Genomic DNA, 26627 nt, shown 5'->3' with positions numbered 1-26627 from the left:
GAGAAATTGGAGTGACGATGATATAGATCACACAGCTGTCAACTAGGAGACCACATCATGTCCCTTGTGGGAGTTTTGGTTTGGTTTAGTTTTGTTTTCACTTTAGCTTTCATAGTTTGGTCAGAATCAGGCGCTAAAACTATTTGGTTATGATTAAGAAAATAAATTGTGGTTTGTTTTAGAGAAGGCAAGTTCACAAAAATGCGTTAAAACTTGACACTGGACTGAGATCAGCTGATATGAAACACTGCAGCTGTGGTATGCTTGGGTTTATACAACTCAACAAAGGCATTACCACAATCCAATCACATCCCAATTTCCCTCGGGATGAATAAAGTATGATCAATCAATCACTCAATCAATTATTATATTATTTATAGTGCAGCTCAAACTTAATATACTTTAATCATACAATTAATCATACAGAATTATTTTCACTGCATTTATACCCGCATTGTGCACCTACTTTAAAGAGAGAATTGTTTTGACCTCTTTTTCATCTTTATATTATTAAGTACTTTTCAGTATGCAATAAATGAAGTCTTTGAGGCTGTTGATCACCTAATATTTTATTTTATTTTAATTTTTATTATATTATATGTTATTATTTATCCATTTATTTTGAAAAACAAATACTTAACTATTCATGCATTTAAACACGGGTACATTTAGTAACGCTGCTGTACTTGGTGGGCCAGGTGGACCCTCATCAGCGCATGTTGGCTGGTACTGAGATCGGCCGATATGCAGCACTGCAGCTGTGGTAAGCTTGCATTTATGTAACTTGAAACAGGCACTATTACCGCAGCACAGTCGATGCAGCTCAAGATTAATATACTTAATTAATAATTATTAATTATTAATATGCTATATTAATCATGCATTATCAAATTCTCTGTGCTTACACCTACTCTGCACTGAGTATTTTCTTTCATCATGCAATAATTGTAATCATTTCTTGTGCAGTTTTTGTTGCTCTTGCTTGCTTTAATATGACTGTACATTTAATATTTGACGAGCTAACTGCTGACACAACAGCACACTCGAACACCTCATTTTCTTAATGTGTGTATTTTATTCTGGCATTTTAAACTTACTAGCAGGGGCACTAAAGTTTCTTCACTATATTTAAAGGATATACTTTTTGTTACAGTCTTCATAACCATGACTGTTTCTTGATGCAGCACAGCCACTAATCTGCATCAGACTTCTCAGTTTTGAACTCTTTGATGCCTCGTTCACTCAAAGGTCAGCGTTGTCAAGGCAGCTTGCAAAAGGTTAATTGTATGAACTTTCAAAATTTGTGTGTCTATAGTTGAAGTTTAATGATTTCATCATAAAATTTTGCATTTTTCTCTTCTGTGATATATTAAAAAACAAACAAACAAATAAACAAACAAACAGAGATTCTGTGATTTGTAAGCAGCTACTAACTAAAACAGTTAAAAGGAAAACAGCTACACCAAAAACAAAAATCAACCACAGCACACCAATGATCTCTGATGGTGGCTCGTCTGTGATTTTACACACATTTTCCCTTAATTATGAAAGGAATCAACTAATCGGTGAGAAGCTACTTCTAGTTGCTGAACAGCTGCATTGATTGACATGCAAATTTATGCACAATGGTGATCAGCTCCACCACTGGAACTCAAAATATTGCTCTCATTCACATACACCAAACACACTAACAAAACTCTGTATGCACTCCAACAAGAATGTAACATTGTGAATAAAAAGCCCAGATTTACCTTCATTAAAGCAACAAGGTCAGCGATTTATCCCCTCAGCTTACTTTAACTTAATGGACCACATCGCATCTCATCAATGTGGGACTGACTGCCTTTTATCCCATTTGGTCATGACTTCTTTCTTAGCTGTTGTTTACCTCACTTTCCTGAAATAAATGTATTGCAGGTAGTGGTGTTGTAAAGAGGAGACGATTGATTTAATGTCTGGTTTGAATGACGTTGCATCAAAGTTACTTAACAGAACAAAACCCATCCCAAGTATTTAAATTTCAAGTATTTTTATATATATTTTTATTACTGGGGATGATTCAGGAATCAATCAAGTAGTCAGTATGTGGTTGATGTAAATTCAGATTTAGATGTGGTATTATGAGCTTGACGAGTCAGTCACTGCTAAATGTCACTTAGCTGTCTCTCTGGTATGGTTGCTAAGTAGACAATTAACTTTATAAATGGATCTATTTCTGGAGACTGACTGGCCATGATTATTGAACAGTATGTCTCATGATGCACATCAGTTCACAATATGCAAAAGTGGATGGTGCACCACAGCTGTAAATCCTGGGTTGCATTGTCTCTGGACGGTCTCACCGTACTAAGTCCTTAAAGGTCACCGTTGCTTTTATGGAATGATGCTAATTCAAATTTATCTTTTCTCATTCATCCTTTGACTACGATGACCTGGATGACTGAGAACCTTCACAGACAATTCACATTTATAGTTCACCAAATTTGATCTCGATATGAAAAAATTGGGTGAATACATATTTCTATACTACAATCACAGGTGTTTCTAGAAGAATACGTTCAACACATGTGCACTAGACAACACAATGGCAACCTCCTGACAGCAACAGGAAGTGATGCTCTGTTTTGTGATTGTCAATGTACAGTATAAACAACAGGACATAAGTATTGTACACACAACAAGCATCCAGTTTACTTTTCAGGCACATACGCATCCCATGTAGCCTCAGATTTTGGGCTGCACTTAGACGTCCATACAGTGGTCCATACGAACCTTCACAGGCATGAGCAGGTTTTCAAATATATGTCGCACAGATGCTCAAGGACACTCAGGCATAGAAACCATGAGTTTGAGCACATGCTTTACTTCAACTTGATCAGTTCTTCTTAAAACCTGCAGTAAATTAAAGCTTAACCTACTGAATAAAAACTATTATTATATATATTCGCAGACGTCATGCAAACATCATGCAAACAAGTGTCAATTTGGCTCTCAGAGAATTACAACATAGACTTAATCTCAAGTATTTTACCTGCTTTTAGTATAGTAATTTCCAAATCAATAAAACCTAAAACCCTAAAAGAAAAAAGCCATTACGGACCGAGCATGACTGAAATAATCATCTCTGTTGCATGAAATCAACAGATTACAAATATCATTGACTGAATGGGAAATGGAGCAAAGCTCACTCAGCGATGCTGAAAAACTCTTGCTAAGCGGACAGTGTGATCCAGATATTTAGGGCAGATTTTGGGCTTCAGTCAGCAGATAGTAGCACTGATGAACCTCCTGAGAGTGAGTCAGATGAGGGCTGAGAGATACTGAGAGGCGTTTGACTGCTGGGCAAAAGCTCAATGTGGGTCAATAGAGCGCTGGCACAGATGAGGACCAATATGTTCGTCTGTGTGTGCGTCTGATTACACATGTGACTAGGTTTGCGTGTATGTTTCTAATTGTGTGTATGTGTGTGTGGTGTACATTTCTGTGCATGTGTGTTGGAGTTGGAGCTGGACATGGAGCCAATTCAATTACAGGGGGATGAATGTTTGGACCTTTGACCCTCTGCAGTAAAACTCACGACCCTTTGAAGTGTGTTTTACTGACCTCAGACATGCCCATCATATCTCTTTTAAAGATAGAATTACATACCTGCAGAGGTGCAAAGCTTTCCATTTTCATCATCAGTGCTTGTAGGTATGGGCTGCACTGCAGTGGTTAGCATTGTTTACCTCTTTAAGCAAGAAAATCATCTGTTCAAATGCACCAATTCACCATCCCTTTCTGTGTGGTGTTTGCACGTTCTCCCCGTGTCTGCATAGGTTGTCTCTTTCTCTATTCTACACTGGCTGTAGGTTAGGATGTGACTATGAATGGTTGCTTGGTAACCTCTACCCGACTAGTGACCCTGACCTGTATAAACAGTTTAGAATATGGATGACTGCTATTGAACAGTTTCTAAATTTATACTTTTTATTAATATTTAGCAAATAATAATAAGGCAAAGTATACATTTCACTGAATGAAACACAGACAGAACAGCTACTGCTGGTAGAATGACTTTGAATGGGCACTCTATTGATTTTACTCGTTAAAAGGGATGTCACAGCTTTTGAAAACTGTTGGCTGCAGCTTGATATGCTGATGCACTGTTTCACAGCACTATTGCCTAATAACAAAGACGTCCCCCAGTTTTGATCTTGTTCCTTATCTTAGGCTAGTTTTCTGCTTTTACAGAAAAGTGCTGTGGGCCTAAATTGCTGCATTTCAAATTATGCAATAATGTGTGGCACACACTAATAAATGACTGAATCATTTATACTTTTGTGTGGTCATGGAGGTAATTTCACACACAGCGCAAAATTTGAACAGCATCTAACAGCAGATGTCCCAGGTGGTATTCAACAATGGAAATTAACTAAACATTAACATTAACGACTTGTTTGTAATGAAAGCAGAGTTTCTAATAAAATATGTGCAATTCAGCATAGCTGGGCCTTCAGTGAAGTTCCATGACTGGGATTTATAGGAAGCAGTAGTTTGATCAATACCATAGACTAAAAGTTGATATATTTTAGCCTTTTCTGCTTAGAATATCCCTTTTTTATGCTGTATATTTGTACTTCAGAGTCAAGGTCAATGTAAGGATGTAAATATATATTTTACGTGATAAATACTGAAGATTGGAGATGTTTCATTAACAACAAAAACGGCACCAGATGGAAGTTCCTGAGAAGTTTCAGCTCCACTGCAGCCTGAGCTGTCTTGGACACACACTCGCACTCGCCTGTCTGTAGCAAGCTGAGACACCACATGTCAGAGCTGTCATTTTCTTTTCAACTAAAATCACATTTTTATTGGTCAAGTTTACTCTGTTTAAGCAAATTAGATTCTTACGTGGCCTTCAGTTTGTACATGCATTTGTGACTGCTTTCATTTTGTGAGATGTTAACTCTAAACCTCAGTCGTTATAAACATACTGCAATGTGATATCTTGTTTTTTAAGCTATCTGAGGCATCTCCGGTGCTGGCTTCCCTTGTCCTCCTGACTGATGGGATCTGACAGCATTAGTGCCATAAATTGCCTTCTCCTCTGGAGCTGCAGGACTGAAAGGACCATATTCGGAGAAACAGATGAGAAATCTGAGGGAGTGAAGAGCGAGGGTATGCATCAGGGAAAGAGAAAGAGAGGAGAGGAGAGAGTGTTTATGTTCTGCTTGTGGTAGGGAAAGCAGATTAATGGAAGGAGAAAGAAAGTGACATACAAAGGAAATCAAAAGAGTGATCAGGGAAAAACAGAGCGAGAAACTATCGGCATGAAATAAAAAGGAGACAGATATAAAGGGAGAAGTGGACAGAGAAAACAAGAGGAGGTGGAGGGGAAACTGACTGAGAGAATGAGTCAGAACCTTATAATGTTTGCCAGTATGGAAACGACTTGGGCGAGCCAGGTCGAGTTTACTAGTGTATGTGTGTCTGTGTGTGCGTCTTGCAGCTTGATATAATTAAGTGAGGTTTTGAGAACCAACAGCAGTTTGCATTCATTTAAGATTTCATGATCAGGACATGGAAACACACAAAATACCCACTTAGATGCACACAAACACTCAAATGCTCTCACACACTGGATTATGGGTGCATGAGGGATCACCTCAGAGTCACAGAGCGTGGGGGTCATGGAAGCAGCTCGGAGTTCAAACACACAGGAGATTTACAGCTGAGGAGAACGCCAGGGAAAAAAGACACGCACGCATTAACAGACACAGTTTGTTTTTGCCAAAAATCTTGTCTGACATAATGAATCGCTGGCTGCACACACGCATACATATTCACAAATTTGTTTTTGGCCAGGTTTGTCTAGCTGCAGGTTAGCTATGTTTCGATTATTAGCTTGTGTGTACACAGAAATGCAAACAGACACACACACACACACACACACACACACACACACACACACACACACACACACACAAACAATTCCAATCCAGGTTTTTTTCTAATCTATTAATCACTGTTCAGAGTCCATCATATCTCTCTGTCTCTGTTTTGGTTTCTGCATGCTCTTATTTTGAAAGAATTGTAAAAAATAAATAAATAAATAAATAAAATAGTCTCTCCTGCATTTTTTTGTGCTCTATCATAGTTTTCCCCCTTTCCACAAAATCCAACCAGATGCTCAAAAAGATGATTGAATTGCAAAAGAAGTTGTGATTTAAGAATATAATCACGACACTTTACTACAATTGAAAAAATGAAGTAAAAATGCCAAAGAGGTAAAAATGTGATTGCACACCTGCTGGTTTTTGTTGTTGTTGTTGTTGTTGGGTTTTTTTTTTTTTTTGGTTTTTTTTTTAGCAAAAATCCAATAAAATCAAAACCATCTGCAGTCATATAAACCTAAAAAAACAAAAACTGTGAGAAAATCCAGTTAGAGAGTTTAGTAGCCTGAATCAGCTGTGAGATGAATCAAATGTAATGCAGGTTTCATATGTTTATATCCCCACAAAATAGGTTTTGCTTATAATCTTGGAGCCACAGTGCTCAATGTAGCTCAGCTAGTATGGTTAGTGCTTCATCTTAGACTCTTTAAGACATAAACATAAGGTGGGTTGGATTTGGCTGCCAAAGGTTCAAGCTATCTATTTTTATTCTCAGCTATACTAACAACACTATCTGCACTGAAATGGTCAAGTTCAGCAGAAATAAATGCTGGGTCCGATCTCCTCTCTACATTAGTGGTTGTAAGTGGATTTTGTTATCTGTTCACCAACATTTCATTTTTTCATTTCATTATTTAATTGCATTAAGATGAATCCATTTGTCAGCCTGTTTGGGAAACCCAGAGCATCGTTTGATCTAATTTACTGTATTCCTCTCAGGGTCACACACACAGAAGCTTTCAATGCACACATCCCCCACGTAATTCCTATAGTTAGTGTGACATGGGACACATCTGCAAATCTGTAATTGGTTTGCAGTTTATAGTGTTGCGTGGGTGCTCTCCAGGGATACAGGGGTTTTATGTAAATAGGTTTTGGTTACAATCATATCTGCAGCTCTGTGCTGAGTGACTCATTTGCAACATTAAGCAGCCTCAGTTTATTTATAATAGCAGGAAGCTGAGTACTTACAGTCAAGCAACTCTGCAGAAAATGATATGTAAATGTGACAAGCCAACTGAATGTGCTTAATTGGGTGTTTATATTTAGATGTTCCAAGCAGGCAAGCATATGCACCAATATATGTGCGTCCTTGCCTAGCTTTACCCTAAAATTGGAGCAACGTCGTCCAGCACAATGCCTCTAAACAACACTGTTTCTGAAATTTTTTAAGCTAAATGTAATACATTGATCGTGTTGTGACATTTCAAATCCCGTTCTGTTTTCAGTTCAAGGATTTACCTTCGCTGGATGATTGAATGGTCCAGTTTTTAACCCTCTGTGGCTGCTAATGAGGCTATAATGGTTTCATCTGCATAATGGAAGCCGATGTGGTGATATTTTATTTAAGCTGGTTTGTTTTGAATGTACTGCAGATGATGTGATGCCTCAGGGAACTCTAAGTGGATGGCTAATAAAGAGAAAAAGCATCTGACCTGAAATAATACAACAATGCACATTAATAAACCAAAGTGGCCGGGATTACAAAAACAGTGTCTCTTTGTTCATTTATCTCTTTTATTTTTTGAGTTGTTGCAGAGAGCTCCCTTCTTAATAATCAGTTTTATTTTTCATTGTCTCCTATCTGATTATCTAGTGTCTCATGTGATTAAAACAACAGCAGAAAAGCCAGTAAGTGGTGAAAGGTGTAAACGCTTTCAGCTGCATGGTGTTGCACACAAATATCACAACAGTTTATTGAAACAGTGTAAAGTTGGGCTAAATAACCTACTCTTTTTTTTAATCAGAAGCCGGTGCTCAGGTGGAGAGAAAGCAGAAGATCTAAAAGCATTTATGAGTCAAATAAGTCTTTGTCACTGTTACAAGAACAAAACATAGAAAACATCCAAACTCAAGACCAACTCTTAGAGATTACCGATTCTGTCATTGTATATGTGTATGAAAAGCTCGATATAGCTAATTCCATTGAGCCAAGATCAGAAAGATTTTCTATAAACTACAGTTGTCGAGACATTGCTCATGTTCTAGGACTATGGCGGGGAAGTTAGAAACTAGGTAAGCCTCAACAAAGGTTTTAGCACCATAATTTGGTAACCACACACCAAATATTAACTGTTAACTGTCTAAATGAAGACTTCTGTCCCACTTTATAACACTTAGTATGTTTATATATGTAGATAGATTTAATCTGAAATGGGACTTTATGTGTCATTCAGTACCCGCAAGGACGTGTTTGATTGATTTTAGATTCATTCTACAGCCTGACAACCTTCAAACAACTTTCTTCAGACAGATGAATGAGAATAGAATAGAATAGAATAGAATAGAATAGAATAGAATAGAATAGCCTTTGTGTCAAGTATTTAAAAAAACTGTGCAAGTTAACTAAGAAGTGGTTGTATTTGGAAATCAAAGAAACTCAGATCAGAGCAACAATTCTTGATTGGACTGAGGTGTTTCTGACTCCACAGAGAGCAGAGTCCTGTACATACAGAGGGTAAAGTCTTTGAGTGCGCTGGTGAAGTCAAGGGTATTTTTCATGTACCCTACTTGATTCTAGCCCATTCAAACATAATTTCCTTGGTAAAACAAAACCAAGAAGCCGTGAACTTTTACTCTCTGTCTTAATTAAATTTCTAGTCTGATGAGATTCTCTTTGCATCCAGTGTTTCCTCGCTCTTTCCGTCAACGTTTTAAAACCAGCTCCAGTTTTATAATCCTGTCCTCTGTCTGAACCTTCCTAGAGCCCTTAGGAAAATGAGAATGTTTGTTTTCATTCAATAACAGAAACTCAAAGTTTTGTTTCAGAGCCAGTATCAAAGCTTATGTTTTATAGTTTTCAGACGCAGCGTGCCGTGCCCTCTCCTGTCCTCCGCTGGCCTTTAATCCTGACGTTCACCTCTTTCTGAATGACTCAGTTTTTCCCTTCATACTCATTCTGGAGTTATTGCATCAGAAAATGTGTTTTGCTTCAAGGAAAACAATGTTTGAAAAAAGCACAGCTTTTAATGCAAATCTGGGACTTATGCTAAAATATTCAGGAAACACCCAGCTTTGCTCTCTCTTGTCACCCCAGATCCAGCTCTTTTAGATAAGACATGTTTGGTTGTTTCTCCCTCTAACCTTCCAAAGACCCTGATAAAATATGCATCTCCCCTTTGCTTGTTCTCTCTTTACTCTGCAAAATAATCACTTTCCCTTAAGGAGGGTATTAAACAACAAAAACAGAAGAAAGCACGGGATGCCAACTGCTAAAAGTTGAATATGCTTATCATAGTTCTTCATGGGTCCACCTGGTTTTAAGGTGAGCAAGTTAGGCTATATTGCATGGGAGCTGCATGACAATTTGTCCAAAATCTGAGTAGCAGTATCTGCTTTTGGCTCCAATCCATCGATCGTAACCCTTGTGGTGTCCTCGGATCAAAAATGGTCCCTAGGTGAATGACAAACAAGCATATGGAAATCCCGAGGACACCATTGCTCTTGCACAGTTCCCTGTCCTACCCTAACTTTTTTCTCATTACCCCCCTCATATCCTCCATTCTCACCCTCCATTACTCCTTATCAAAGCTAGCAGGGGGTCCTATTAGCCATTCTGCACTGTTGTCATCCTCTGCAAGTTAAATAAAAACTCTGTCTGCCTCACTCAGCACAGCAGGCCAGCATAATCAGGTAAATATTGAGAGGATTTGTTAGCTCTTTGTAATGTGGCTCAGGATGCCCCAAGTCTAACTCCGATATATTACTGCCAGGCTACAACGTAGCTTTAAATGCGGCTGTGGTGAGCCGCGGCAAGGGAGATAATGATGGGTTAGGGAGGGGGAAAAACTGTGCTGTGGGACACAAAGGGAAGGGCTGTGGGATATGTGGGAAGTGTTATAGAAGGAAGGACTGGGAATGAGGGAGGCTGTCTGTCATATCTCAGCCAAAGTGGAGTTGGGTGCTTTTGAAGGAGATTTAATAGTAAAAGTTTTTTCCTCCCTGATCAAGGGTCTTTTCCAGTTTGATTTCACCCCTTTTCAGCTGGTGGGGACGCGAGACTTTTGGAGGAGGAAATTCAATCCTAAAGATTCTCTTGGAAATTCAGCCAAGCCAAGCCAGCCGAGCTATTTCCTCCTGTGTCAGCCTGTTAAGCTGTGTTCCAACAATCTTAATGGAGGAAGCCGGAGTCATTCTTGCTGTCAACACATCCCACAAAAACAATGGAATTAGCTGGTAGTTCAGCTTTCCGTCATTTCTTTTTACTTTTCTACCTTCTTTCTCCTAATTGATTCCAAGTGCAATCAAACTTTAAAACAGGCTTTTATTCAGTACTTAATAATTACTCGTGATGCTTTGAAGTCTTGATGGCATGAATTTTCCCACAAACATCTCAGTTGGTCCTTTTCATGGTTCCTAACCCAACAGTAACAAAAATGACATCAGCTGACTGCGGGATTTCATGGGTTTCTGTATTGGCTTGATTGGCAAAGACCTTCCTCTGTCAGAGTAAGTCATTCAGATACTTTACACACTGGATATAAGAGAAATGTTGCTATTAGCTTAGTTCTTCTGTTTCACAATCAGAATTTAAACTAAAATCTCCTTAAAGTTTCTGGAGGATATCTTGTGTCACAGAGTCATTATTTACATCACAGAGTGAGCCCCGTTCTCAATCCCAGGTCATCAAATACTGACGTCTCTGAGACAGACACAGGCACTGGTGCCTAAATCAATGGCTCTCTTCGACAGCATGTCTCTGTGTCCTTCCCCTCAACCCCAACTAGCCCACCCCTCCCTGAGCCTCCCTGGTACTGCTGGAGGTTTCTTCCTGTTAAAAATGAGTTTTTCTGTCCCACTTTTACCAAAATCTTGGTTCTCAAATCAAATCAAATCACTTTTATTGTCACATCACATGTGCAGGTACATTGGTACAGTACATGTGAGTGAAATTCTTGTGTGCAAGCAACAGAGTTGTGCAAAATACAATAATGTAAACAAGCAAAATACAAGAATGGCTACATCTGAAACTAATAATATATGTACAATATATAATAGTATATGCATTTCTGGATGTGTATACTAAATATTTTTCTACGTGTGTGTGTGTGTGTGTGTGTGTGTGTGTGTATACACATATTTTACAAATTAAATAGAGCAAACAATAAATAAAATATATAAAAATATACAGAGTTGAGACATGTGCAAAACAGTGGCATTACTGTACAGTATGGAGTGCATAATGTTAAAGTTCCAGTAGTGATGGTGAGGTGTCTATGACGTGTTCAGCAGTCTGATGGCCTGATGGAAAAAGCTGTCTCTCAGTCTGCTGGTACGGGACCGGATGCTGCAGAACCTCCTTCCTGATGGAAGTAGTCTGAACAGTTTATGGCTGGGGTGACTGGAGTCCTTGATGATCCTCCCCGCTTTCCTCAGGCACCGCTTCCTGTAGATGTCTTGGAGGGAGGGAAGCTCACCTCCAACATAACCTTCAACCTCCAACCTCCAACCACCTACATAAATACAATTGAACTGAACTGAATTGAAAGATGAGTTGTAGCAACAATGAAATAAGTGTCCTAGTCCTAGCCCTGGTCATTATTAAAGGATATCATTAATAATAATATTGCTCTCCTTGTTCCTTTATCATTATTGTTAATGTGTCATATTAAGTGTCGTGTCCTTAAAGCCTTAAATGTGTGGGTAGCAAAACGTGAACTTAAACCTCAAAGGAGGAACAGCAACTGCAGCCCCTCTGTTGATGAACTGTCCCGTTTTCAAACATAATTATTAATTATTGGTATTCAATATCAGCACAGCCAGTGCATCAAAGCACCGATGCCAAAGGACACCTTGCTTGTATCCTTGTCCTAGCAGCTTCTGACACAACGTGTAAAGTATTTGATGGGCTACAATGGGAATGTGTTGGCAGGAGAGTGAGTGCATAATAACAAGTGTTAGCATGGTAACACACTAAATTAAAATGATTGATTATTGATGAATTTGTCTCAGTTGGAGTTTTGGAGACAAGCTGAGCTGTAAATTTAAATTCTGTTCTCTCATTTTGATGTTGATGAACTTTTGTGTATTACACGAATAAGATAGATCAGACTTTGGCTACACACTCATTACAGATAGGGTCATTGCTGGCTTTCGTTTTGCTCATTCCTTTACAACTATAGCAAGATTACGATATTCGACTCGGACTGCTGTGTTCAATCCTAACGTCAAAAAAAAGAGTAAAAAAAAAATACAGTTGCACAAACTGAAAGGAGAGACATAATTCAGCTGGAGGCGCTTGACAAAGTGCAGGAGGAGGAGGAGGAGGAAGGAGAGACAAGAGAGATGAGGGTGGAGATGAAGGGAGAGAAAGAGAGCCACTGAACAAGAAAAGAAATCTTTAAGAAGACAAGCAGCAGGAGTGAAGAAGCAGGAGGGGGAGTGAGGGAGGGAATGGGAGAAAAATAAACGGGGAACTGGCCACTAACACAGAATGGTGTCCCTCCGGACCACTCAGAGCAGATGTATGTGTCTGATGGCATGTCAGCCTCACGTCTGCTCTGTTTGCCGCTCAGCTGGGTTGCCATGGTGACTAGCACATCCTTGCTCGCCTTCTTCCTTTATGCATCCGTCCCTTTCTCCCCCACCTACACCCTCCCTCTATCCATCTTACATAAACCTCTTACTTGTATGAATGCAGAAACACTCTGAGAGTGAATGCAGTGAAGTCTACATTTTTTAAAAAAAGTGATATTGGGCTTCATCGCTTCTCTTTCTTGCATACATGCACGAACTCAAAACGTCTCCTGGCATGTTGCCAGTGTTTCCTTCAGCTGGCAAAATAAAAGCATCACGGATTCAGGAAGGATACAGGAAGTGAGCCAGTGAAAGAAGCCTGTTTAACATGTATGGAGCTCGGTCAGAGGGTATGAGCACCACCAGCACCTTTAATCACTTTTATGGTCCTCCGTTTGTGTAGATCTGTAGATCTATGGATACAATACGTGACACAGAGAGTAGCGGAGATGCAGCCAAAGCCAAAGCTGTCACCACACGAGTATTAATTAAGGTTACAACATGGCCTTTTCTGAATCTAGAGTCCCTGGAAGGTTTAAAATGGTTAATGCAATCATATATACCCAAATCAGAGATGCAATTAGCTCAGCTTAGCATAACAACTGGAAACATTCAATCTAATCTACTGTCCAAATATCAGAAATACACCTAATCAACATATGTAGAGTCGTTCATTTTTAAGTTTATACACAGGTTGTCAACGTTTGGATGGATCAGTACCATTTTAGGACTGCTTGTTAATAATTCACACATCAGACAAATTAAATTATGAATGGCTGCTTTTGGTTGATGATGACCATTCTTTATTCTGGAATGTAGTTTTATAAACATGAGAATGGTAGAATTTCTTTGTACAAGCTGTGAGTTTAGACAAAGCCAAGGTAGCTCAGCTAAGCTTAATACCTCACAATTCTAGCTCTGTGACACACACACACACACACACACACATTAGTTCTATTGATCTCCACATTTAACTGTTGGCAGGAAAACAAATGGGTGAAATTAAACTAGACATCACTGAGCATAGTTGGGATAATAAGCAAAAGTCCTTTAAGGCAAAAATGAACCTCCACTTTTTTTCATCTGCATTTTTGCACTTGTGGCAGTGAGGTAGTGCCTCTCTGCAGCATCACAGTCTCATTAAGTGGTGAAATAGTCATTGCCATTTCACATGCCAAACAGTCTGTAGACAAAGCCATCTGCCCCTGTCGTTTATGTCCCCGGGCGGACACCGTACTCCGCCAAATGGCTATGAAGGGAGTCTGGGACTTGCATGGCAGCTGTGTGTGTTTTTGTGTGTCGACGTGTGTGTGTGCACACAATATACATCCACACATGGTTGCCCATATGTTTTGTGTTACATGTTCTAAACGCTAATATCTTTTCTGACTGTGTATGCGTGTGTTTTTGTTTGATGGCGAGTGTGTTTATAAAAAAAATCACCTCAGGCTGTTTTTCCTTTTTCACTTTCTATTTTCAGACACACATAGTGATAACTTTGTATATTTTTCAATAAAGCGTTCACAAACCTGCCGGCGACAAACGCTCTTCTAGTAGATGGCTTTACGCTGAAGGTTTATGTAACACGCATCATGTTGTGGAACATTTGGAGGACTTTTGGCAGCATGTAAAGAGCCTCCTGAATTCCCACATCTCTCTGTTTCTGATTAAAGATAATCAGAAGCAGAGAGGAAATCCTGAACTTTAATGAAGAGACTTTGAGTACGGAGGCATTCACAGCATGTGTGTTCATTAAATAATTCTTAAAAGCCAAATGTATAACTTGTAACTGGCTAAAACGTGAAACTGACAGGCACACAAAACTCGCAGAAATTGGTAAGACATGATTTTAACTCACTGATCTCTTTTTTCCTTCCCTTTCTGCTCACAACTTATTTCATTTCACATTCTTCACTGTTCATCGTCCCGGTCATATCTTTTTGTTCTGCTCTGTTTCCTCCCCTTGTCCCCGATTTTACTCTCTATATGTAATTCCACCTGACTCAATTTCTCTCTCAACCTGTCCTCTGAAACCTCTTTGTCTGCCTCAGATGCAACGTCCAGGACTACATCTGGCACAAGGGTGCCCGTTGCGAGTCGGTGGTTACTGAGTTCCAGGTGATGTGTCTGGCCGTGGGCACCTCAGCTCTGGTGGTCCTGCTGCTCTTCATGATCATCGTGTGCTTCGCCAAGAAGCTCCACGTGCTCAAGACAGAGAATAAGAAGTTGCGTAAGCGCAGGTGAGGAGACGACAAAAGTCTGAAAAAAAGTTGGGTTTTTTTACCCTTATTTGGTTTGTGCCTCAAAATAACAGCATGTAAAGATTAGTACCGCTGATGTGTGTATGGTAAACAAGACAGTGAGAGCATTTTGGGGCCAAAATGGGTAGGGTGCACTGGTCTCTTACAAACCAGTAAATAATTATGATCATAAAAAGTGACAAAAACAAATGCATTTTGTTTCAACTAGGGCAGGACATCTTGAATAAACATTCAAACCATGATCATCCTACATAAAAATATTCACTGAGTAGCAGTAATTTATTAGTTTAGATCAGGGGTGGGCAATTCCAGGCCCCGAGGGCCGGTGTCCTGCAGGTTTTAGATCTCACCTTGGGCCAACACACCTGAATCACATGATTAGTTCATTACCAGGCCTCTGAAGAACTTCAGGACATGTTGAGGAGCTAATTTAGCCATTTAAATCAGCTGTGTTGGTTCAAGGACACATCTAAAACCTGCAGGACACCGGCCCTCGGGGCCTGGAATTGCCCACCCCTGATTTAGATTCTCATAAATACTTTTTTAAAAGTGTTAAATTATATATTTGGGAATGGGTGACTTGGCTCTTGCCAAAGTAACATTTGAAGTCACTTTTCGCTTTAGAAGTGCTGCTAGGCAGACACAACCAAGTCCTTTGATATGCAAAGCTCACCTTGTACTGTTGTTCACTTTAAAAATACATATCTTTGCCCTTCTAACTCTTCAGTACTAATAACGAATAATCCAAAATCTCAAAATCTTCCTTTTATTTAAAAAAAACCTGGAAGTTGTTTATCTTCCCATTTTTATTAAATACTGGATCTTCATCCAGCTCAAAAAAGAAAGGATCTAGTTGTTTAGTCTATCTTCACTCTGTCTGGCAATACCACCAGCCTCTGCGTGTTAGATATATTTTTGTTAATGCAAACAAGAGCTTCCAGAGAACAAAATAAAAGATGGTTTAAGTCCGCTGAGTAGGGAAATTCTGAAGAAGAAATAAACAGATAAAACCCCCTCTGTCATGTATCCTGCAAACTCCACACTCAACTTTCACTTACTTCATTTTTTTTTTTTACTTTAAAAGATCAGTCAAACAAAACTAAAAACTGGGGCCTTTGGGCAATATGATGCAGCAGATTTATTATCAGCTACTCGGCAGTCGCTGTGTCTCAGCTGCAGTACATTACTCCCTCCATCGATGACTCAACCAGAAAACAGTTTATTGGCTGGCACTGCCGTTGGGCCAAAGTGCCACCCTGGCTTGTGTTTGTGTGAAACGACAGAGAGCGGCTGATGCAGAGAGAGAGCACAGGGGAAAATAAGTTTGGTAGAAGGAATCTAAAAAAGATCTGTTTGAAATATCTGAGCTCGCAAGGTCCTTGGACCAGCATGTCTGAGCAAGTGATGAAATCAGTGGTGTACAATAAGAAAAAGGAAAAAGTACAGAGTTTAAAACCGCAGCAGGATTGTTTTCAGAAGTTTGGCTGTGAAACATGTTGATCAACAGGCGGCAAAGACTGAAAATAATAATAAGAACCAAGAACAGCAGAATTTCAATGAGTATGATAAGCACCTCCCATTGAGGGATCCTGCCTCTTTTTAGAGAGCACTGATCTACAACAACAATCTCTGATTAATTTAAGGGACCCAAACCCAAACTTGATATTATTTGAGAAACAATTTCTGTTTTTTGTAAAAGTTACATTTTAATTAAGAATGTTGCACCATTTTAATTTAGATATTTAGAGGTGATTAAAGGGAGCTGAAATCACAGAGTGAAGATTTCGTAAAATGTCAGAGGCTCGTAGCAGAATTACAGAAAATATTAGAAACGTAAAAAAAGAAAGGCAGGTGAGGTAAACAATAACACGAGTCTTCCTCTCTCAGAGACAGGGCTGCAGAAAATGCTTGTGTATTTTTTTTTTTTACAGCAATTACTTCTCACATCTCACAGCAAAGTTTTCAGGAAAGAATGACTCAGAACATTTGAAGTAAAAGAGATTCAGTGCTGAGCTCAAGGACGAAAGAGTGAAACTGCAGCTTTTCTGCAGCAGTACAGCGACTGCATAACCACAATCACGACATGCAGATGTCTCGCTGGGTGGTTATTTGGGCTTGTTTTGCAGCCAGTCACTGAATTGATCACGACCTCTGTATAAAGCTTGTCAGAAACCGGGCAATGATCCTAAGCACAACTGAAAATCTACAACAGAATGGTGGAAAGGTGAATTTTAAAAAATCTAAATGAGCTAAAGCAACAACTTAAAGAAGTGTGGACTAAAATACCTCTACAGCAATGTCAGAAACTGCCAAATCACACAGTAATTAATTATTTTGATTTATTGGTGCTTAGGTTGGATCTAGAATCACAGGGTGTACTGGACAGGAAATCAGCTCTGCACAGTGACATGTGAAAACATTCCTTTTCACATGAATGTACCTGTGTAAGTCATGTTATGCCACCTTCTATTCAATTCTTGCCACATGTGTGATTAATATGTTGTACTTTAAAAAAGGAGTGCTAAGCTTGTGAACTTTGTAAAAAAAACAGACAGCAGAGTCTGTCCTTATTTTCTGTCATACTATGACAGAGGTGAAATGGCCACATTAAACATGGCCCAAAATTTCAAGTAATGAGTTCAGTATATGCACTAATGAACTAATCCTTGTGAGCCAAAAGCTTGGGCACCAGAATGTTTTAAACACCCAGTTTCACACAGATTTTTTTTCAACTGTCTGATGTCAAAGACAGAGCGTGAGCTTCATATGGGGGGATGAACTAAAACCACCTGTTTCATATAGATGGGCTAGAAAAAGGCCCAGTGTATGATATATAAGGATTATTTTGAACTGAGAGTCATGCAAAGCAAGGAGAACACAAATATATAGGCAAAAATTAGCTTAAATATTACAGCAACTGATTTTTTATTTGTGTTTAATTCATGTATTTTTAACACGTGTCAAAATTTTTGACAACAGTGGAAATAAATGAATAATGTCCTTTTACCATAGACTTAAACCTTTGAGGTTAATAGGATGCTTGGTTATAGAGTCAAAAATCGAGGTTAGTCTGAATCCAGTTTCTAGGACAGAGAATAGTTTAACGCTATTTAAAGTGAAGCTAAGAAAGAAAAATACAGGTATAAAAGTAGGAGGAGAAGGGAAAAGCCAACAAAGAAAAGGCAAAGAGACGAGGACAGTCTGAAGGAATGCAGGAGGAAGCCAGGGGTGGGAGGGGCGGCATGGAGAGCTGATGGCGAGCAGCCGGCTGAAAAACTGATGACAAGATAGCTGCGGCAGGCAGTGCAAAGAAGAAAAGCAGGAAAGGTTTTGTTCTGGTTTTGAGGCATCGCAAGTGTTTTTGATGCATGAAGCATATTTGATGTGAAGGATTTTTCACCACCACTGTGGTTGAATGGTTTCATGTGGTTCAGATTTTTAAAAATGTTTTCAGCCTAATGTTTTATGATTAATTGACCTGCCTCATTTTTGAACTGCTTTAAACATTTTTGGAAAAAATAACTGTTTTAGTTTCTTACAGCACACGGGGATGTGTCGAGCATTTTGCAATCATCAAATCTTGAGATACTGGAGAACGATTAGCATTTCTTTTTCAGTCAGTCACTGAAGTAATTACTCTGCACTGCATCTTTAATTACATTGATGTTACTAGAGTGTATAGAGAGCTCTTTAAGAGTTCAGATGTAAAGTTTTGCAGATTGAACCAAAAGTAATGAATATCAAAATGTTTAGTTTTTAGTTTAATCACAAGAAATAAGAAAATTAAACATTAAAGAATAAGACTTAAAAATGAGAAACGTTTGTGCATACTTCAAAATGCAATATGGGGTCAGAACATTAGAAACACACATTTTTTTTGTTAAAAAAGTAATTGGGGGCTTTTATTTTGAAAAAGTGACATATTAAAGGATGCTGATACCTTTCTACAACAAACTAATGGATTTTATTTTGATAAAAGATATTTTCCTGAACATCCTGGTCATTTTTCACAGCTTTAATGCATTGCATCCTAAATGATTAACACCTATAAGATGTGTGTTTTTATGTGAGTGTGTGTCATACCAGTAAACATTGGGGCAGAAGAGCTGTGCTGGATTCAGTTAGATTGCACAGATCACTCCCATGTATCTAATGACCTGACCACTGAAGATAATACTTGGGATATTTGAAGACCTGTATATGTATATATGTGTTGCAAAGAATTAACTAAAAATGCTCTAATATAGGAACTGCTTTGGCCTCTAAAACACACATTGTTAGTCGTGTTCAGGACAATTTATGGAGTTAATGAGGGACCTTATTCTGTAACCACGGGACACACTTGTAAAAATGCACAACGCGAAAAAAGGCTGATTCTTTGATATACAGGACAGTGAAGGAGAAAAAGAGAGTGACAGACAGATTGCAGGGCTGGACTGAATACAAGAAGAGTGGGTGGGGGTTGTTTCGGCATTGCTTTGCCAGTCCTGGCATTTTAGTGATGATCTCCCTAGCAACAGAGCTGTTGTGGATGAGAAGCATCACGGATGCAAATGTGAACCCAAGGACCGGCTCCTCATCACCAGATCCCACGCTATAGTGTTTATTTTTAGCTTCACTGAGAAGGTTATCTTCCTGCTAGTCATGGTAATGGAGATTATGGACGATGAGGATGATGGTGAGAAGGAAAAGTAGTGCAGTCAGTAGCAGCTGTAATGCTAGTGAGCAGAAATTAAAAAAAAGGGGGGATAGGGTGATGTCAGTGGTACTCTGGATCCAGCTGAAAGTAGGGCAGTCTGAACAGGCAGAGGGGAGGGAGGCTGGGAGAAACAGGCGGAGGCGGGGTTGACCTACATACAGCTGTGCGACCTGAGGGGTGTGAGCGGTAGGGTGCAGCATGAAAGAGACAACAGAGCCTCATCAAGTGGTCGGCAAAAGAAATCAAAGAGGAGCAAGAAAGGAGAAAGAAGCAAGAGAGCATAAAGGAGAAATGGAGGAGAAGGGCGACATTTTAGGGGAGTAGAAAGGAGGGCAGGATGAAACAGGCAGAGGGACTGTTGCAGGAAAGAGAAAGTGAAAGAGGAATAAAAGAGGGCGGATACAGAGAAAAAATCTCAACGTGACACAGAGGAGAGTGTGTGCTTCTCACAAGCCTCATGAATACATGCGACTCCCACACTCCCCCATCTGCTTTGGGTAATTGCAGTGTTTCTCTGCCGCAGTCGAGATCAGACCCAACATCCTGGTCGAAGATGGAGCAGGGGGAAAAAAAGAGAGAACGGGAGGGAGGAGGAAGAGATTGATGAAGTGCTATGAAGCATTTTCAAATTCCTCAGGGAATTTCATCTATCTGAACAGTAATGAGCTTTTTTCTATCTCGAGTATTTAAATGATCAAATTATAGGCGTCACCTATCTGGAATCAAGCTGAATACCAGTTTGTTCATGTAATGCTGTTTATACTAACTGAAGCTGCTCATTGTCATTAATGACAAATGCTGGAATGAGATTAAACATAGGATCCTGAATCAATTGTTACATAGTTACTATTCACCCCCACCCCAAAAAAAACAAACTTGGTTTCACTTTTAGGAAATAATATGTTTAAGTTTATGAATGCTAATTTATTAGAATTAAACATTAGTAGATGCTATAACAGTAACAATAAGACAAATTCAATCAAAATGACAGCACCAGTATGAAGTTAGATTGACCCATCCATCCACCCAGACCTTCTTCAAGACAAATAATCTGGATATTATTTCAAAATCCAGAACGACTGTTTCAACCTTGGTCTGTCTGACTTATCATAAGCACTATACTCATTACCCTTACCTGTCTGATAGATTCAAGTTATGTATTTAACTGCTCAGACTACATATGCATGTTTTTATTACGTTATACTGCAGTTTATTGTTTCTTACATTTAATTCTTTGATACTAATTTCCAGCTTTACCAGTATGTTCATTTAGTGACCAATTTATCACCCCCTGTACTTGTCACTGGCAATTTTCAATAATCAAAAATTACCAAACCTGTAGGATATATTAGGGCTCATTATTGTGAAGGAAATAATATTAAGGAAAGCCTGTTTAGGCAGGTAGAAAACGTCATGATACCTGCAGCTGCTATATGGCTAATTGTGAAGTTTTTCATTTGTGAATCTGCACAAAACTCTGCAACAAGTATGTAAATATATATTTGTTATCTTAGGTGCAGCATTTTAACAGCCATTGGCAGAAAGACAGCAGAGTGAATGGTCCAAAGCTGGTGATGCACTTCAGTGTCTCCCCCTCTCGTGTCATTACCTTGTTTTTCCTGTTCTGTGGTTCATCAAATATAAATCTCAGGAATGCGGATCAGAGAAGCAGTAGTGTTTTTTGTGTGTCTGTGTAGTAAGTAGATCACAGCCTTTTGTTTAACTATTGATAAGAAAGGGATTTAAAATGTTAAGAGGCTCAGGATAAAGGTTAATATGTGCGTGGGACAAATAACAGCTGAGAAGACACAAATCTATGAAACTCTGCTACTGTCTGCTTTGACCTCTGAGACACACATCTCTTTGAGTTAAGAAGTTGAAGTGGAAGAAAATAGAAAGGGAATTCCTCTTTGCTGCTTCTCTCCTGAGATGAAAGAAAAGCCAGAGTGTATCTGTGTCTGTTTCACAGCAGTACACCTCGTTTTCAGGAGACAGATTAGATGGTGAATGACAGAAGCGCAATAGTTTAAACCATACTGCATATGTCGTCAGTGCTCCATTGTGTGTGCTTAGTAACCTAACATACAGTAAAAAGATGTTCCTTTATGGCGTAAGATGGAAAAAAGAAACACTTTGCAGGAATTTTCAATACATGTTTCTTATCATCAGAGGAGAAAAGGAAATCTGAGCTATACACAGATGAAGTTGGGTTGGATGGATGGGTCAACAAAATATTAGATTTTAGCTGCAATTTATTTACTCTTTCATTTTTTTAAAAGGCAGTTTTTTTTGTTTTGTTTTTTTGATTTTTAATTTTTGTGCAATTCCATATGAATCCCTGGTTCCATCCCAGGAGGAGATACAAATCCCTTTGGGATTGAGTCAGGAAGGGCATTGGGTGTAAATAATCTGCCAAATCAAACATGCGGAGCTACCTGCTGTAGCAGCCCCTTGTGAATAGGGGAGCAGCCAGAAGTAGTTAACTGCTTTTTATTGTAACAGTGACAAAAATAGTCTTAAAATGCTAATAAATAAAAAATAATAATCAATCAAGCCAATAAAACTGTAGTAAAACAGTTAAAAATCTAACATCAGAGCATTAAAATTTTAGGACCTGGTGCAGATTTTGCATGCCTTTTGCTGAAAATAGCCAATATACAGCTGCTTCTTTAGGAGAATAATGATTTTTTTTCCTCCTACATCCATGTTCTGATCAGGGAAGTGATGTGTGAAAGCAGGTAATTTCACCCCATTAGTGTCTGATTAAATAAAAGATTGTTACATCAGTGCTCGCATTTCTAATTCCTTTCTGAAAACTGCTGATTGAAAACAGCAGGTTTCATTTTGCAGGGTTTTGAACGATGTTGTAGGTGGACAATCCAGACTTTTCGCAACCTGTAACCACCAGATATTTTTACAGTCCAAGACTCGATACTGCTTCATATTGTGGCGGGGGATGTGTATAATGTATTTGTATGGTAGAGATTTTTATTTTCCTAGATTTTATTAACACAGATCAGTTGCATCAGTCGTGTCAGCTGAGTTGAGAAAAAGCGAATCTACACAAAAGTATGTTTTTAACTTGTTTGGATTTTTCCCTGTTTTAAACAATCATTGGTCAAATGTGAGTCAAGGTGAAGTCTTTTGACTGATCCAGGTATCCTTTTATTCTTAGTTCGTTGCATCACAGATAAAATGTTTGTGTCTGATTTTTTCTGACAAGCAAAAGTCCTAATCTTTTGCTGTCTGACTAATGCTGCTTTCTTGCTTTTTCTCTCCCCTTCTATCTTTTTTGTCAACAATGTAATCTTTCCCTAAATTTGTCATTTTCTTCACTTTTTCCTCCACTGATACTTTGGTATTTTCTCCTATGATCCCATTTTGTTTTACCATCTCTCCATTTGTCTTCTTCTTGTCGCCTAATGCCCTTTTCTTTTTCACATCATTGCTGCATCTCCCTTTTTTACTTGCTGGATCCTCAAATTGGCAACTTACATTTCCAAACCTGGCCCTGCAATTTTCCTACCGTTACTCTCGTTACTGTCATTCTTTCTTTCCTCATCTTCGCTCTTTTCCAACCTTCTTTTTTTGTCCTCCCAAATTCACATCTTTTCACTTTCATCTTTGACCTCGCTGCTGTGCTCTGTGTTTTATTCTTTCCTTCTCTGAATTTCTCAACATCTTTATTTTTTTCCATCTTTCTTCTCCTAATTGTTTCCTTCTTTTTTCTCATCATCCTCTCCATCCCATCCTCTGATGCCCAGCAGTAAGTACCGGCCTTCATCGGAGCAGCACAATGATAATTTCTCGCTGTCCACCATCGCTGAGGGCTCCCACCCAAATGTAAGGAAACTGTGCGACACCCCTCCTAACGTCCCTCATGCCCGTGCATTGGCTTACTATGATAACATTATCTGTCAGGTAACGTGGTTCTCGCCTCTATCTCTCACCCCTTTTTCTGCATCTCCCCCAAATCCTGCCCGGGCCCTCGACTCTCCTCCAAATGCATGGGCATGAGTATTCTCCAATACTCCGAGGTGTGAAATGCTAAAGGAGGGGGATGGGAGTGGTCATAGTGCAATAAAGAATGGTGGGAGTTTTCTAAAATACTGCAGGAAATCTAAATGCAATAAAAGCGAGTGGGCATCCATGCACTCTAATAATTTCTACCCTCACATTCATAGGATTTTATCTAAGAACAAATTTAATCCATTAATCAGAATATCACATGAATTAATTTTGAAGTTAAATTTGAGCCTGTTTATCACAAACAAATCACACTCTTTTTTTCTACAGGTTTTCCTGTTTGGTTTTTTTGTCTTTGTAATACCTCAAATTCTTATTTTAATGAACCAAGATGAAAACTCACATAACATTAGAAGCTATTTTGCATCATCTGCAAGTTGAATTTCATCCCATATATACATTTCAATTCCTGGAAAAACAAGAAAAATGCATTAAATCTCTCAATTCTTACATTTTAAAATTTAAATTTAACACGACTTCAAGTTAAAGAGCATAAACATGTGAAAATATGCTGTTCTGTACTATATACGGTACCCATGACAATGAAGTCATGTCCTGACTTATATTTGTAATATCTGCACAGATAGTCAAGGACCTTTAGCAACTGTAGATCTACACACTGCATTTTCAATTATCATTTTAACACAATGAGAAAAGCTAATTTGATTGAAACTTGAAGAATACGCCTTTTTGAAACACTTCCTGTTGTGGATCGTCATGTCTACAATGTCTTTACAATGTGAAACAAGTTTCTCATTAACCAACACAAAGGTCCCGCATGTCATACAAATGCTGTTCTCAAAATCACTGACAAGCTACAAATATGAGGACTTAGATGTCTGCTGTTAAGTTATGAAGCACCTTGAGGCGACTTTTGTTGTGATTTGATAAATAAAATTGAATTGAATTGAATTGAATTGAATTATGGACTGTAATGAATCATAGAAATAAATACCCAAGGAGTAACTGAGCCCTTGCAGCCCGTTACCATTGCAACACAACTTTTGTAAAGGCTTATAGTTTGATTCTGTTTATTGATTTAGTTTGTTGGTGTAGTTTTTATTTATCCTATTTTACAACATAGCATAGTTCAAGTACAATGAAAACTTGAAATAGTGAGAATGGCTGGAAATAACCTATAATTTCTTATCTTAGGCAAAGTCTAAAACAGTTCCCTAATTTATTTTGTCTGAGTAGTGTCCAAAAAACACTGATTTCCTGAAACCATGTAGTCTGAATGTTTATGGACTGTTTTCATAATGCAGCTGCAAACTGAGCCACCGCCCTGATTACTATAAGAAAAAAACAAAAAACTCCCCTCTGTGACCCCTCCCTATCCCATCTCTTTCTGATCACCTCTTGCATCAGGATGTCATGGCATGCCTGCTCTGTCGCTAATATGCGCCACCCAGTGGCCATATCAGCCACCGCAGCTTTGCTTTGCTGCTAAGAAATCTGTACTTTTAACAAATTGTCTGCTTGACTTGTTTATCCTGAAAGTGGGCGGGGAAATGGGAGGGTTTTCTGGATTTCTGGGGGAGGAGAAAATGGGGAAAGGAATCCCAGAACCAGGTAAGCTTTTAAGGGATATTCCCTGGACATGGTTGGGGTTATCAGGATAAACATCTGAGATGCAACGTCTCGCTGCTGCCTGAAGGAGGCAGCAGAGATTCGACAGGTACCTCACTAACTGAAGCATGGGTAGCTTGTAGAGCTAACGCTAACGTTGTAGCAGCATGGGTAGTTGTAGTGCTACAACTGGTAAAGAGTTTGTTTTGTTTTCAGATTTTAAACCTTTTGAAAATGTGGTACCACCCTCTAACAACTTTGTAGGTTTTTTCGGGTTTTTTTGTTTTGTTTAGTTTTTTTGTTTTTACTTTATGATTATCTTTAATATTATGCGACAGCATAGGCTAGCAGTTTTTAGATGGAAAACTGTCACAACCATTCATTGTAACCACACCTAAATACCGTTTACCATTTATAACCCTGAAATATCTAAAAACTCAAAGCAGTAAAAAAAAAACCATCATCGTATTCTAACATCGTCTCTTAGCTCTCCTTCCTAACTCAGGACAACCCATCAAACCCTGCAAATTACCTCTCATCATTGGGTTGAATAGTATTTGTAAACTGTTTGCACAATTTAAGCTACACTGTGAGATCTACACATAATTCTGACGATTATGTATAGTACACATTTCTGATGCAGTGTCATACATATCACTGACTTATAGTTAGCTGGTGAAAATGAACCAAGAAATGCAGGAATTTGCCAGAGAAGACAGTAAAAAAAGAACCCACAGGCTAGCAAACATGGAAATGTAAAAATGCCTTTAGGACTGTTGTGCAAATATTTTCCATCACAGTATTTGGTGAGAAGGATAATATTTATTTACAAAAATATACCTTTAAGCACAAGGCTGGGTTACGATCACCGTAGCAATGTCAGGCTTCACATATTTATCCTGCAGGTCTATTAATTTATATTTGTATTCTGAATTAAGATTTCCAGTGTTTCGAATGAACGTTTAATAAAAAAATGCTAGTGCTATTGAGAGTGAGGGTGTCCAAGGGTAAAAGAAATAAATCAGAATATATAAAATATTGCAAGTGATTATTAAATCATTTACTTATGTAACTGATTTCCTTCTCTAGTATCTTACACTATCTTAAAGTTTCCAACTACTATTCAACCCAGATTAATTTTGCAACAGGTTTGCCAACCACATACAAAACTGACCTTTCCATATGAACTTACCCAAACCAAAAACCACACGAACTCACCAGTTTTCCCCAAATAAACCCCAAATAATCCTCTAATAAAGCAAATACCCTGAATTCCCTTCCAAACTAACAGCGCAGTGTCTGTGCTATGAAGGCTGAGACCTGAACAGAAATATCCAAAACTGTACGTACTGTGGTGATACAGAGTTACAACCAGGCAGCACCAGAGTCCGCATCTGTAGC

General features: G+C 38.7%; 1 protein-coding gene across 10 annotated transcripts in view; it reads left to right on the top strand.

Moving 5' to 3' along the window:
- cspg5a (chondroitin sulfate proteoglycan 5a) overlaps positions 1-26627 on the top strand; it is a 59643-nt gene that overhangs the window by 23837 nt on the left and 9179 nt on the right. For 3 of the 10 annotated variants that reach the window (XM_026183823.2, XM_080308131.1, XM_080308132.1), the window contains exons 3-4: positions 14723-14911; positions 23399-23474. In XM_026183823.2, the coding sequence (XP_026039608.1) occupies positions 14723-14911; positions 23399-23474 (265 nt within the window). Of the gene's footprint in view, positions 1-14722; positions 14912-23395; positions 23553-26627 lie in introns of all 10 variants that reach the window. The other 7 variants (XM_026183822.2, XM_026183821.2, XM_026183824.2 and 4 more) reach the window with 4 other exon arrangements.

Source organism: Astatotilapia calliptera, chromosome 11 (genome assembly GCF_964374335.1).
Source record: "Astatotilapia calliptera chromosome 11, fAstCal68.1, whole genome shotgun sequence".
NCBI lineage: Eukaryota > Metazoa > Chordata > Actinopteri > Cichliformes > Cichlidae > Astatotilapia > Astatotilapia calliptera.
This window is presented reverse-complemented; position numbering and strand designations above follow the sequence as displayed.